This window comes from Mustelus asterias, unplaced genomic scaffold, assembly GCF_964213995.1.
Source record: "Mustelus asterias unplaced genomic scaffold, sMusAst1.hap1.1 HAP1_SCAFFOLD_210, whole genome shotgun sequence".
Lineage (NCBI taxonomy): Eukaryota > Metazoa > Chordata > Chondrichthyes > Carcharhiniformes > Triakidae > Mustelus > Mustelus asterias.
In genome coordinates, this window is record NW_027590197.1 from 504,100 (window position 1) to 519,506 (window position 15,407).

The following is a 15,407-nucleotide window of genomic DNA, read 5'->3' on the forward strand; positions in this document are numbered from 1 at the left end:
GGCCTCTCTCCAGTGTGACTGTGTCTATGGCTTTCCAGCAAGTACGGATAATTGCATCCTTTATCACAATCATCAAATTTCCATGGTTTCTACATTTTCCCAGCCCCAATGTGACCGTGTCGATGGGTTTCCAACCGGGATGGATAATTGAATCCTTTACCACAATCCTCACATTTCCACGGTTTGTCCATGGTGCTGGTGTCCTTCTGTCTCGCCAGGTTGGATGATTAGTTGAAGCCTCATCCACATACAGATCATGGTGTGATGTTTTTCAGGCTGTGTAACTGGTTAAAGCTCTATCCACTGTCAGGTCACTGGAGCACTCTCACTTGGGTGTGTGTGTGTGTGTCTCAGTTCTTTTTCTGTCACATTGAATTTTGAAATTTTCTTCCACTGACAAAACAGGGAATGATTCATGTCTCCACTGTCAAAAGCAATCATATTTAGGTCAGGAAGAATCGAATGGCTCTGTCAGACTTTGATGTGAAGTTTAGTTTGAGTTTCCTGTCTGTGAATCCTCCTCTTCTAGTTCCCTGCAAAAAGAGTTTTAAAAAACTGCTTCAGAACTGACAATTTCAGTTTCCACGAAACATTTCTCCATCTCATTTATCTTGAGCTGTAATCCCCATCCCACACACTCTCTCTTGTCCCTGAGCTGAAATCAAACTCATTGCCCCATCTCCACTCTGAGCCCAGCTCCCTCTCCCTCCAGCTGGATTCAGTCCTCCAGACCATGTACAGATTGAGAGTACAATCAAGGAGTCAATTATTTTCCTTCCAAGGCAGGGGACGTGCAGCCCCACTGACTCTGTTGTTACCACAATGGGCACATGTGCTCTGCTCACCAATGAAACACCACAGTGACCATTAACATGGGCCTGTTCCGAGGAAAGGCTCCATTTTATTTGTGCCACAACAGCAGCGGAATTACCTCCTGCACAGGCACAAAGGTATCATCAGTCACAGAAAATAATTGCAGCTGGTGTCACAAACCTCATTTTACCATTTGCTCTCAGACATTCTCAATTCAATTTTGAAATGCAAACTGAAATCTGGCATTATGGGGTAAATTAAAAACACATTCTAATGGTCATTTTCAGAATGACTATTCCCGAGAACTAATTCCCAAGTCAGTAAATTAAAATTCTCATCAGCAATGTAGGCGGCACAGTGGTTCGCACTGCTGCCTCACAGCTCCAGGGACCTGGGTTCGATTCCCAACTTGGGTCACTGTCCGTGTGGAGTCTGCCCGTTCTTCCCATGTCGGCGTGCGTTTTCTCCAGATGCTCCGGTTTCCTCCCATCGTCCAAAGATGTGCCAGTTAGGTGCATTGGCCATGCTAAATTGCCCCTTAGTGTCCTGGGATGAGTAGGTTCGAGGGATTAGCAGGTTACATATGTGGGGTTACGGGAACAGGGCCGAGGTGGGATTGTTGTCAGTGCAGACTCGATGGGCCGAATAACCTCCTTCAGCACTGCAGGGATTCTATGAGATACATTGAGAGAATTGCTGTTTTAATGGGTATTTTCACAAATGCTATAAAATGATTTTTCAAAACAAATTAATATTTTCTTCAACAGATGATGAATAAATAAAAAGTATTTAATAAAACAACCACTCACTGTGGGGTTCAGGATTCTAACTCGGGGTTTCTGAGCTCCAGGAACCACGAACTGAACCAACCGGGAATTGTCTCCACAAAACTTCCCCAACTCCCTCCCGGGAAAAAGCTGCAAACCCGGGAGCTGCAGCTTTTTACTGGGGGTGTTGGGGCCTCCAGCGGGTGTTTGTGAATCCTCCCCGCCCACCTCCCAGGGTTTCCTTCCTTCCCAGAGATCAGAGTCCTCATTGATTTGAGGCCAAAGTGTAACCTCTTATTTATTGTCCCCCTCCCCCATCCTCTGATGTGAACCATCCTCCAGTGGCTGAGCCAGGATGGGGCCGTTAACCTGGGCCTGTTCCCGGGAGGGAGGGAGGGAGGGAGAAGCCCCGCAGCTGCAAACCAGGGAGCTGACAATGATTCTGAAGGGTTTGCGGATCCACAAAGTGTTTCCAAATCCTCCCAGCCACCGCCTAACGCTGACTCCGCTTCTCCGGGACAAACAAGCGCCAAGGGCAACAATGACACTGCGCATGCTCCACATCACAATGCCCGGGCACTGATTGACGGCAGCTCCGGACCAATAGGAGGAGGGGGCGGGACTGGAGGACCGAGCAGGAGTGGCTGGTCCTCCAACCAATCGGAGTGAATGAGGGGCGGGGCCTGAAGCATGCGCAGTGCGGGTAATGGCGACGGGCAGATGGACGGTTTTAGTTTGGAAGCGAGATCAATACGAGGTACAGGGCGGCGTGCGGGGAATGATAAATGTGGCGAGTGGGTGGAGAGACTTTGTAAACATGTTGTTCAAACCCAAATCCCGGAAATGAACTTCCCGGTCCCCCCCTTTGATCGGAGAGGGAAGCCCTGATGTCACAATGGAATGGGTGAGGGTGTGACGTCACAATGGAATGGGTGAGAGTGTGACATCACAATGGAATGGGTGAGTGTGTGACGTCACAATGGAATGGGTGAGGGTTCCAGATGAGCTGAGACTGGGCTGGAGTTGGGCGATGTCACTGACATGTGGCCCGGTGGCACAGTGGTTAGTGCAGCTGCCTAACAGCGCCAGGGACCCGGGTTCAATTCCAGCCTCGGGTCGCTGTCTGTGCAGAGTTTCCACATTCTCCCCGTGTCTGTGTGGGTTTCCTCCGGGTGTTCCGGTTTCCTTCCACAGTCCAAAGATGTGCCAGTTAGACGGATTGGCCATGATAAATTGCCACTTGGTATCAGGGGGATTAACAGGTAAATATGTGGATAGGGCCTGGAAGGGATTGTTGTCGGTGCAGGCTCGATGGGCTGAATGGCCTCCTTCTACACTGTATTTTATTATTCATTATTATTAATTAATTACTATTCTGATTTACAGCTGTTTCTGAGTTTTAACTGTATCCTCTATTGTGAACACCAAGGCAAAATACTTGTTCAATTCATCTCCCAGCTCCTTATTTTTCATTAGCAATTTCTGGACTTACTTTCTATTAGACAGTTAAGAAATGAGCTGGAGCAAGTGACTGAAGTGTCAGTCAGGGAGCACTATTGGGAGCACCAATAGTTTCAAAATAGTTCTGGAAAAAAATAGGACAGGTCCACAGGTCATGGCCCTAAACTGGAGCAGGGCCACTTTTGTGGGCATTAGGCAGGATCTAGCAGATGTCGATTAGGTGAGTTTGTTTGAAGGGAAAGGAATGACTGGCAATTGGGAGGTTTTGAAAGTGTGATATCAAGAGTCCAGGGGCAGTATATTCCTGTTAAGATGAAGGGAAAGAATGGTAAATTTAGGGATCTCTGTCAGAAAAGGGACATTGAGGCTCTGGTCAGGTAAAAGAAGGAAGCAGACATTGGGTTTAGGCAATCGGGGACAAGTGAATCACTCTGACTGGAAAAAGTGTAAGAAAATACTGAAGAGGGAAATCAGGAGGACAGAAAGAGGGTATGATATGGATCTGGTAGGTAAGATTAAAGAAAATTCCAAGAGGTTCTATAGCTATATTAAGAGTAAAAAGGTGGCTAGAGATAGAAGAGATCCCCTTAAAAATCAGTATGGCCATCTGTGTGTGGAGCCACAGGAGATGGGTGAGATTTTTAATGAATACTTCTCCTCTGTGTTTACTGCGGAGAGCACCATGGGTGCTAAAGAAATAAGGGAAACAAGTAGTGATGTGTTGGGCACACGCATGTTACTTGGGAGGAGGTATCTGCAGCCTTATAAAAGCAAATTACTGCGGATGCTGGAATCGGAAACCAAGAGAGAAAATGCTGGAAAATCTCAGCAGGTCTGGCAGCATCTGTAAGGAGAGAAAAGAGCTGATGTTTCTTGTCTGGATGACCCTTTGTCAAAGCTCTGAAACATCAGTTCTTTTCTCTCCATACAGATGCTGCAAGACCTGCTGAGAATGGGGAGAGAGTGTGTGGGATGGAGATTTACAGCTTTTGGGGAATGAGAGAGGAAAGAATGTTCCATAGAAATTGTCTGTTCTGAATTTCTATCCTGTACTGACACTGATGACTTTTGTAAACTCATTTTACAGGATATTGAAAGAGGAATCACAGGCTGAAATCTGAAACGTCACGTCTCGATCTGACAGAGTCATATACCTTGGGATCTCAATATCATCGGACTTTGAATCCAGAAGGAGAAATGATTGTCCAGTCTGTCGATTTGAAAAGATTTGAAATGTCAGTGTGAGTGAAAAAGCATCGACACACTGCCACACTCGAGTGAGAGTGTTCCAATGCACTGACTAAAGAGCTTTAACCAGTTACACAGTCTGAATAAATATCGCAACATACACAGCGGGTAGAGACTGTAATCTTGTTGTGTGTGTGGACGAAATTTCAACAGATTGTCCACCCAAGAGAGAGGTAAGGACACCTGCACCATGGAGAAACCGTGGAAATGTGCGGACTGTGGGAAGGGATGCAGAACCCCATCTCAGCTGGAAGCTCATCGGCGCAGCCACACTGGGGAGAGGCCGTTCATCTGCTCTCAGTGTGGGAAGGGATTCACTCAGTCATCCCACCTGCAATCACACCAGCTATGTCACACAGGGGAGAAGCCGTTCACCTGCTCTCAGTGTGGGAAGGGATTCACTCAGTCATCCCACCTGCGGACACATGAACGAGTTCACACTGGGGAGAGACCGTTCACCTGCTCTCAGTGTGAGAAGGGATTCACTGATTTATCCCACCTGCAGACACACCAGCGAGTTCACACTGGGGAGAGGCCATTCACCTGCGCTCAGTGTGGGAAGGGATTCACTCGGTCATCCCACCTGCAGAGACACCAACGCATTCACACTGGGGAGAGGCCATTCACCTGTTCTCAGTGTGGGAAGGGATTCACTCAGTCATCCAACCTGCGGACACACAAACGAGTTCACACTGGAGAGAGGCCGTTCACCTGCTCTCAGTGTGGGAAGGGATTCACTGATTTATCCAATCTGCAGACACACCAGCGAGTTCACACTGGGGAGAAACCATTCACCTGCTCTCAGTGTGGGAAGGGATTCACTTGGTTATCCATCCTGCGGACACACCAGCGAGTTCACACTGGGGAGAAACCATTCACCTGCTCTCAGTGTGGGGGGGGATTCACTCGGTTATCGAGTCTGCAGATGCACCAGCGAGTTCACACTGGGGAGAGGCCATTCACCTGCTCTCAGTGTGGGACGGGATTCACTCAGTTATCCAACCTGTGGACACACCAGCGAGTTCACACTGGGGAGAGGCCATTCACGTGCTCTCAGTGTGGGAAGGGTTTCAGCGTTTCATCCCAGCTGCTGAGACACCAGCAAGTTCATGAGTGATGACAGGGGTTGGATTCTGCTGTTATGATTTCTGCTCTCAGCTGCATCCAGGATTGCATTTTGTTCATTCTCACAGTTGGTCAATGGGAAGGGTCAGAGGGTTTCTTTGTGCTGGACTGGCTGGTCTCAGCCTCCAGTGGGTTGATGCTCTTTGAGTCTTTTTGCGAATACCTGGTTTCAAATGTCACAGAGTGACAGGGTGTTAGGAAGTTTAGAGATATTTAGTCAGAAGAAAACAGAGGTTGGCAGTGCAAAGGTACATTTCTGAATGGAGGGCTGTGACAAGTGACATTCCTCAGGGTTCAGTGCTGGGACTTTTGATGTTTGTAATATATATATAAATGATTTGGAGGAAAATGTAACTGGTTTGATTGGTAAGTTTGTGGATGACACAAAGGTTGGTGGAATTGCGGATAGCGATGGGGACCGGCAGAGGATACAGCAGGATATAGATCAGTTGGAGACTTGGGCGGAGAGATGGCAGATGAAGTTTAATCCGGACAAATGAGAGGTAATGCATTTTGGAAGGTCTAATACAGATGGGAAATATACAGTAAATGCAGAACCCTTAAGAGTATTCATAGGCAGAGGGATCTGGGTGTACAGGTGCACAGGTTATTGAAAGTGGCAATGCAGGTGGAGAAGATAATCAAGAAGGCATACGGCATGCTTGCCTTCATCGGCCGGGGCATTGAGTTTAAAAATTGGTAAGTCATGTTGCAGCTTTATAGAACCTTAGTTAGACCGCACTTGGAATCTAGTGTTCAATTCTGGTCACCACACTACCAGAAGGATGTGGAGGCTTTGGAGAGGGTACAGAAAATATTTATCAGGATGTTGCCTGGTGTGGAGAGCATTAGCTATGAGGAGAGGTTGGAGAAACTTGGTTTGTTCTCACTGGAACGACGGAGGTTGAGGGGGGCGACCTGATAGAAGTCTACAAGATTATGAGGGGCATGGACAGAGTGGATAGTCAGACGCTTTTTCCCAGGGTGGAAGAGTCAATTACAAGAGGCATAGGTTTACGGTGCGAGGGGCAAGGTTTAAAGGAGATGTACAAGGCAGGTTTTTTACACAGAGGGTGGTGGGTGCCTGGAACCCGTTGCCGGGGAAGGTAGTGGAAGCAGATACGGCAGTGACTTTTAAGATGTGTCTTGACAAATATATGAATAGCATAGGAATAGAGGGATATGGTCCCGGAAAGGTAGGGGGTTTTAGTTCAGACGGGCAGCATGGTTGCTGCAGGCTTGGAGGGCCAAAGGGCTTGTTTCTGTGCTGTAATTTTCTTTGTTCTTCATTCTGTTTGGAACATCCCAAATGCCCATCCAATTTCCTTTTTAATTGTTTATTGTCTCCACTTCCTCCACCCTCATCGACAGCGAGTTTCAGGTCATTACCATTCGCTGCATCAGAATATTCTTCCTCACATCTCCCCCACTCCCCCCACCCCCACTCCTCCCCCCCCTCCCCCCCCCCCCCCCCCCCCCCCCCCCGGTCCCCTTGCATCTTTGACCCAAAACAAGAAATCTGTGTCCCCCCTCGTCCTTGTCCCATCAGCTAATGGGAACAGCTTTTCTTTGTCGACCTTATCTAAACCTGTCAGAATCTTGTCTACTTCTATCAAATCTCCCCTCAACCTCCTTTGCTCCAAGGGGAACAACCCCAGCCTCACATTGACAATAAAGAACAAACTAACAGAATATGTTACTGTCTGAAATCAAATGGGAATGTTTAATTTCTGTTTTAAAGATATTGTGAATATATTGTCCTGGAGAACAAAGAAATTGGAATGTTCACTGTGGGTGAGGTTGAATGGAATATATCAATGTGGAATCCTGGTTCATTCCAGTGAAAGTCTGGAATGTGTCGATGGGATGAATAAGTTGATCACTTTCTCTGGGAGATATTTACATCCTTGTCCATTGTTAGAGGGGGTTCAGGACAACCTGGGACTAAAAAGACTAATAGATCAGAATAGGTTAATTTAGAGTGAATATATTAGAGAAGAATCACAAAGTACTTGGAGTTACAAAGGTACTGTTTGCATAGAAATACATATAACCATTGTTAGTGAATTTAAACATGTATTTTTGAAAACATATATTCTGTATTGAAATCATACACCTTGGCTAATGACACTCTAAGGCATGATGGTATATGGCAAGGTAAGAAGAACTACATTCTTTGAAAACAATATAGGTACTGAGTGAAGCAAAAAAAAAACTCTGATCAGCGTTGGTTCCAGACAGTACAAGCTTCCCAGACAATTTAATGAATAAGAGCATACCGTTTCCCGATAAAAAATTGCTAGGAGAGTTTTCCGATAAGGAGTTGCTCGGACACAGTGGAAAAGCACTTTTGAATTTATGGACCTATGTATTCTCATGCTGCCAGAGAGTGACATGTTATTGGCCAAGGTAAATAATGTAGACGAATAATGATTGGCTGATGTCTGGCTGGGTGAGCAAAGTGGGTGGGGAAATGATTTTTGAAAGTTGTATAATTGTAATATTGGAAGCAATGGAATTTAGAATAGTTTGGCTGCCCCAAATTATTCTCTGACGCTCCTGGACCAGGCCTGGGCAATAAAGCACGTATTCAACAGAATTACTGTCTCTGTGAGCTCTTTGTATTAGCTGAGTTGTAAATCAGTGAAAGCCAGCGTAATACTTGGTCTCTGAAACGTTTCTACATCCATGAACTTTGTTTTAAAGAAATCCACATTTGAAAGCCCGGCCACTACATGAAATATCAGCACCATAACAGGGGGAGATAAGAAACACAATAAGAAGTTTAACAACACCAGGTTAAAGTCCAACAGGTTTATTTGGTAGCAAAAGCCACACAAGCTTTCGGAGCTCTAAGGCCCTTCTTCAGGTGAGTGGGAATTCTGTTCACAAACAGAGCTTATAAAGACACAGACTCAATTTACATGAATAATGGTTGGAATGCGAATACTTACAACTAATCAGGTCTTTAAGAAACAAAACAATGTGAGTGGAGAGAGCATCAAGACAGGCTAAAAAGATGTGTATTGTCCACATCATGACTACCGGAGATAAGAAAGACAGACACTCACTTTGATCTTTTCATCAATACATCTGAGAGTTAAGAATGTGTGACATGAATTTACGATAATGGAGTGAGTGTGCAGATGTGATTTGTTACATGTGAAAAATAGCAAGCCTAAATTCATGGTGAGATGGAGTGAAGAGCGGGTCCCAAACACACACAGCTACTTGAGACACAGCAGGAGATGAAATGGCTAATGTGGCCAGGGGATTGAGACAACATTGTGACACCATCAAGGCATTGACACACACTCCAGAGAAACTGAGTTCAAAACAATCAGGGTCCAATTAAACACACTGCACATGCTCGCAAAGTGAGGAAAATGAAAGTAAAATGGATCATATAATGGATTGGGACAATTAAGGGCTTGGGAGAAATAATACTGAGTAAGAACTGTCCACAAGTTGGATGGGGGTAAAGAGAGCTGGAGAATCTTTTACATCTTTTATGGACTAGTAACCCAGAACTCACAGCGCTCCTTCAGGAGTCGGAAAGATCGAGTAGATGTGACCCCAGGCGGGACAGGAACAGAACTGGAAAATAACGGAGTGGAATTGAAATTGTCTCAATGACTGAACTAACAATGTGTGGAATGTACAGACTGGGGAACAATGGGTGGGGGCGGGGCTCCCGGGTCCGCGCGCCTGAACCCGGAGACGTCACCGCGGAGCAGAGTGATTGCTATTGGCTGATTGAGGCAATGCTCCATTGTGCCGTCACAATGACTCAGAGGGGCGTTCCCAGCACACACTGTCCCATTGGCAGCAATATCACTGGTTACAGAAGCCGCACACTGCGGATTGGACACCAGCTCAGAGCGGCTGCCGGTCAGAGCCCCGCCCACTCCCACGTCGGCCTGGGCTCCGCCCCCTCATTGTCTACATGCGGCATATTGACCAATGGTTGCCAGGAGGACCGGATGAGCGATGGTCCTCCAGCCAATCAGAGTCCGGGCCTTGTGTCAATGGCCGCGCGGAGCTTCGTCCATTGTTGCTGCTGCTCCTCTCTCTCTGAATGAAGATTGAGCTTCAGACAGACTCAACCTTCCTCCTGTCTCCTACATCTGTGAGTAAAACACTTTCTTTTCTCCCCCTTTCCATTTCTTTTCTCATTTTGCGCTTCAATTTTTAACTTCTGGGTCACCACTCGCTGCCTAAGTAAAGATTCTCCTCACATTCTTTATGTATCTATAACCAGGTAATACAGTGTATTACACACACCATCAGTCTGCTCATTTATATCCAAATGTAAAACTGTAACGTGACTGTCAGCTTGAAGATTTTCAGCTCTCTGTGCCCACAACAGGAAGAAGTCTCACAACACCAGATTAAAGTCCAACAGGTTTATTTGGTAGCACAAAGCCATCGTCACAATGCCACATTTGGTAGAACAGGAAACTTGAGAAACTCGGCATCACCACCAGCAGCAATCAAGCCTCCCCCAGTACCACAGTAGAAAACAGTACCACTGCAGGGAAGTCCATTGTCAACTTGTCGGACACACTTCAACCAGATGACATCGAAGTTCTCAATTTCTGCCCCACCACCAAAATAGACCCCATCAGTCTCGCAGCAGACACAGAGGAATTCATCAGGCAAATGAGGCTGCGGGAGTTCTTCCACAAACCCCAAGAGGCCAACAGCGAACATAATGAGATAGTCAATGAACTGGAACAGCCGATAGAGAGATCCACGGTACAGCAACCGAAGAGGAAAGAGTCGAATTGGACTCCTCTGGAAGGCCGCTGCCCTCGACTTGACATGTATGCCCAAGCCGTCAGGAGGTGCGTCAATGTCAGATTCATCAGTCACACTCATAAGACAGCCCCGAACATCACCCAAGCACAACGCAACGCCATCTGCGCTCTCAAGATCAAGCGCACCATTGTCATCAAACCAGCAGACAAAGGAGGGGCAATCATCATGCTGAACAGAACGATTTACTGCAAAGTGTCCTGACAACTGAACAATGAGGAAAATTACAGACAGTTACCTGCAGATCCGACCAAAGAATACACCCGTCAACTCAACAGACAGATCAAGACATTTGATCCGGACCTTCAGAGCACCCTCCGTGCTCTCATCCCACGTACTCCCCGCATTGGAGATCTCTACTACCTCCCGAAGATACACAAGGCAAACACACCCGGCCGTCCCATCGTATCGGGCAATGGGACCCTGCGCGAGAAACTCTCCGGCTACGTCGAGGGCATCCTGAAACCCATTGTACAAAGAACCCCAGCTTCTATCGTGACACTACGGACTTCCTTCAGAAACAGCACACATGGAGCAGTTGAACCAGCAGCACTCCTCATCACAATGGATGTCTCGGCACTCTACACCAGCATCCCCCACGACGATGGCATTGGTGCAACTGCCTCAGTGCTCAGCGCCAACAACTGCCAATCTCCAGATGCAATTTTACAATCATCCACTTCATCCTGACCACAATGTCTTCACCTTCAACAACCAGTTCTTCATCCAGACACAAAAATAGCCTTGGGGACCAAATTCACACCTCAATATGCCAACATCTTCATGCACAGGTTCGAACAAGACCTCTTCATTGCACAGGACCTTCAGTCGAAGCTGTACACTAGATACATCGATGACATGTTCTTCCTTTGGACTTATGGTGAACAATCACTGAAACAACGATATGATGACATCAACAAGTTCCATCCCACCATCAGACTCACCATGGACTACTCTCCGGAATCGGTTGCATTCTTGGGCACACACATTTTCATCAAGGACGGTCACCTCAGCACTTCACTGTACCGCAAGCCCACGGATAATCTCACGATGCTCCACTTCTCCAGCTTCCACACTAAACACGTTAAAGAAGCCATCCCCTACGGACAAGCCCTCCGTATACACAGGATCTGCTCAGATGAGGAGGATCGCAACAGACACCTCCAGACGCTGAAAGATGCCCTCATAAGAACAGGATATGGCGCTCGACTCATCGATCGACAGTTCCGATGCGCCACGGCGAAAAACTGACCTCCTCAGAAGACAAACACTGGACAGGAGGACAGAGTACCCTTTGTCGTCCAGTACTTCCCTGGAGCGAAGAAGCTATGACATCTTCTCCGGAGCCTTCAACATGTCATTGATGAAGACCAACATCTCGCCAAGGCCATCCCCACACCCCCACTACTTGGCTTCAAACAACCGCACAACCTCAAAAAGACTATTGTCTGCAACAAACTACCCAGCCTTCAGGAGAACAGTGACCATGGCACCACACAACCCTGCAACAGCAACCTCTGCAAGATGTGCCGGATCATCGACATAGATGCTATCATCTCACGTGAGAACACCATCCACCAGGTACACGGTACATACACTTGCAACTCAGCCAACGTTGTCTACCTGATACGCTGCAGGAAAGGATGTCCCGAGGCATGATACATTGGGGAGACCATGCAGACGCTATGACAGCGGATGAATGAACACCGCTCAACAATCACCAGACAAGAGTGTTCTTTTCCTGTTGGGGAACACTTCAGCGGTCACGGGCATTCGGCTTCTGATCTTCGGGTAAGCGTTCTCCAAGGCAGCCTTCACGACACATGACAGTGCAGAGTTGCTGAGCAGAAACTGATAGCCAAGTTCTTCACACATGAGAACGGCCTCAACTTGGATCTTGGGTTCGTGTCATGCTATTTGTAACCCCCACGACTTGCCTGGGCTTGCAAAATCTCACTAACTGTCCTGGCTGGAGACAATACACATCTCTTTAACCTGTGCTTAAACGTCTCTCCACTCACATTGTCTGTACCTTTCAGACTTGATTACCTGTAAAAACTCGCATTCCAACCATTATTTTGTAAATTGAGTTTATGTCTTTATATGCCCTGTTTGTGAACTGAAATCCCACTCACCTGATGAAGGGGCAGCGCTCCGAAAGCTAGTGTCTTGTGCTGCCAAATAAACCTGTTGGACTTTAACCTGGTGTTGTGAGACTTCTTCCTGTGTTTACCCCAGTCCAACGCCGGCATCTCCACATCCAGGATAGGAAGCAGTGAGCATGGATCTGTCAATCAGCCTGAATAGTATATATATTATATATTTCCAGTTATTCATCTCTTGCTGATTAGAATCATTAGTCTTTGGATTTTTCTTCCACAGGGATCAGTGGAAGCTGAGGGTTATTGAAGATATTCGAGGATGAGTTAGGTGGATATTACATTGATAAAGGAGTCAAGCGTTATGGAGAACAAGTGGGAAAATGGAGAGAAAGTTAAGATGAGGAGGGATTTCCTCACTCAAGGATGTGGTGAAGTTTTTGAATTCTGCACCCCAGAGGACTGTGGAGCCTCAGTCATCAAATATTTTCAAGAGAGAGATTGGTAACTTTTGAGGCATTGAGCAACATGGGGGATAGAACATAGAACATAGAAAAGCTACAGCACAAACAGGCCCTTCGGCTCACAAGTTACACCGAACATGTCCCTAGCTACGAGGCTTACCTATAACCCTCTATCTTACTAACTTCCATGATAGTTTGGGAAATAGTGGCGCTATGGAAATAGTGTGAGGTAGACCAGCCAATTCTCAATGAATGGTTGAGGCAGTTCGATGGGCTGAATGGCCAACTGCAGCTCCTGTTTCTTATGATTTGTATGTGGTGGACAGGAAGCAGTGAGCATGGATCTGTCAATCAGCCTCAATCAGCACCTTCAGGAGAATTGGGAGGGTGAATATTAGATACAGCAGAGTGAGAATGGAGGGAGAGTGTGTGGGATGGAGATTCACAGCTTTTGGGGAATGAGAACGGAAAGAATGTTCCATAGAAACTAGAATTGTCTGTTCTGAATTTCTACTTCTATTTCTAACTCATTTTACAGGATATTGAAAGAGGAACCACAGGCTGAAATCTCAAATGTCACGTCTAGATCTGACAGTCATATTCCTTGGGAGCTGAATATCATCGGCCTTTGAATCTAGAAGGAGAAATGATTGTCCAGTCTGTTGATTTGAAAAAAAATTCAAACATCAGTGTGACTGGAAAAGCACCAACACACTGCCACACTCGAGTGAGAGTGTTCCAATGCACTGACTAAAGAGCTTTAACCAGTTACACAGCCTGAATAAATATCACACCATTCACAGTGAGGAAAGACTGTACCAGTGTCCTGTGTGTGGACGAGGCTTCAACTCATTGTCCACCCAAGAGAGAGGAAAGGACACCTGTACCATGGAGAAACCATGGAAATGTGCGGATTGTGGGAAGAGATACAGCGCCCCATCAGAGCTGGAAGCTCATCGGCGCAGTCACACTGGGGAGAGGCCGTTCACCTGCTCTCAGTGTGGGAAGGGATTCGCTCTGTTAGCCACCTTGCAGAAACACCAGCGAGTTCACACTGGAGAGAGACCGTTCACCTGCTCTCAGTGTGAGAAGGAATTCAGTCTGTTAAACACTCTGCGGACACACCAGCGAGTTCACACTGGGGAGAGGCCGTTCACCTGCTCTCAGTGTGGGGAGGGATTCGCTCAGTCATCCACCCTGCGCACTCACCAGCGAGTTCACACTGGAGAGAGACCATTCACCTGCTCTCAGTGTGGGAAGGGATTCACTCGGTTATCGTACATGTGCAGACACCAGCGAGTTCACACTGGGGAGAGACCCTTCACCTGCTCTGTGTGGGGAGGGATTCACTCGATTATACACCCTGTGGACACACCAGCGAATTCACACTGGGGAGAGGCCATTCACCTGCTCCGTGTGTGGGGAGGGATTCACTTGTTCATCCCACCTGCGGAGGCACCAGTGAGTTCACACTGGAGAGAAACCGTTCACCTGCTCTGTGTGTGAGAAGAGATTCAGAGATTCATCCGAGCTGTTGAGACACCAGCGAGTTCACGAGTGATTCCAGTGGTCGATTCTGCTGTTATTGTTTCTGCTCTCAATTATATTGGTCAATGGGGAGGGTCGGAGGGTTTCTTTCTGCTGGACTGGTCGGTCTCACAACTTTGCCTCCAGTGGGCTGATGCTCTTTGAGTCTTGTTGCGAATACCTTGTTTTAAATTTCACAAGGATCACAGAGTGACAGGGTGCTCGGAAGTTCAGAGATATTTAGTCAGCATTTCTGTTTGAAACCCCCCAAATGCCCATCCAATTTCCTTTGTAATTGTTTATTGTCTCCACTTCCTCCACCCTCGTCGGCAACGAGTTCCACGTCATTACCATTCACTGCATCAAAATATTACTCCTCACATGGGCAGCACGGTAGCACAGTGGTTAGCACTGCTGCTTCACAGCTCCAGGGACCTGGGTTCAATTCCCGGCTTGGGTCACTGTCTGTGTGGAGTTTGCACATTCTCCTTGTGTCTGCGTGGGTTTCCTCCGGGTGCTCTGGTTTCCTCCCACAGTCCAAAGATGTGCGGGTTAGTTTGATTGGGCATGCTAAAAATTGCCCCTTAGAGTCCTGAGATGCGTAGGTTAGAGGGATTAGCGGGTAAATGTGTAGGGATATGGGGGTAGGGCCTGGGTGGGATTGTGGTCGGTGCAGACCCGATGGGCCAAATGGCCTCTTTCTGCACTGTAGGGTTTCTCTGATTCTGTGATCCCACCCAAAACTTTAAATTTGCTTGTCATCCTTGTCCCATCAGCTAATAGGAACAGATTTTCTTTGTCCACCTTATCTAAACCTGTCAGAATCTTGTCCACCTCTATCAAATCTCCCCTCAACCTCCTTTGCTCCAAGGGGAACAACCCCAGCCTGACATTGACAATAAAGATCAATCCAACAGAATATGTTACTGTCTGAAATCAAATGGGAATGTTTAATTTCTGTTTGAAAGATATTGTGAATATATTGTCCTGGACAATAAAGGAATTGGAATAACTCACCTTGGGTGTGGTTGAATGGAATATATCAATCTGGAACCCACTTACATTTTAGTGAACGTCTGGAATGT

The 15,407-nt window shown here is 46.9% G+C and overlaps 1 protein-coding gene across 1 annotated transcript; it reads left to right on the plus strand.

The window, feature by feature from the left end:
• Positions 1 to 4,410: 4,410 nt before the first annotated feature.
• LOC144485663 (uncharacterized) lies at positions 4,411 to 14,260 on the plus strand. The gene is given in 3 exon segments (XM_078203760.1): positions 4,411 to 5,364; positions 13,720 to 14,126; positions 14,128 to 14,260. Coding segments are annotated over 3 exon segments (1,425 nt in total). The 5' UTR covers positions 4,411 to 4,479.
• The last annotated feature ends 1,147 nt before the right edge of the window (positions 14,261 to 15,407 follow it).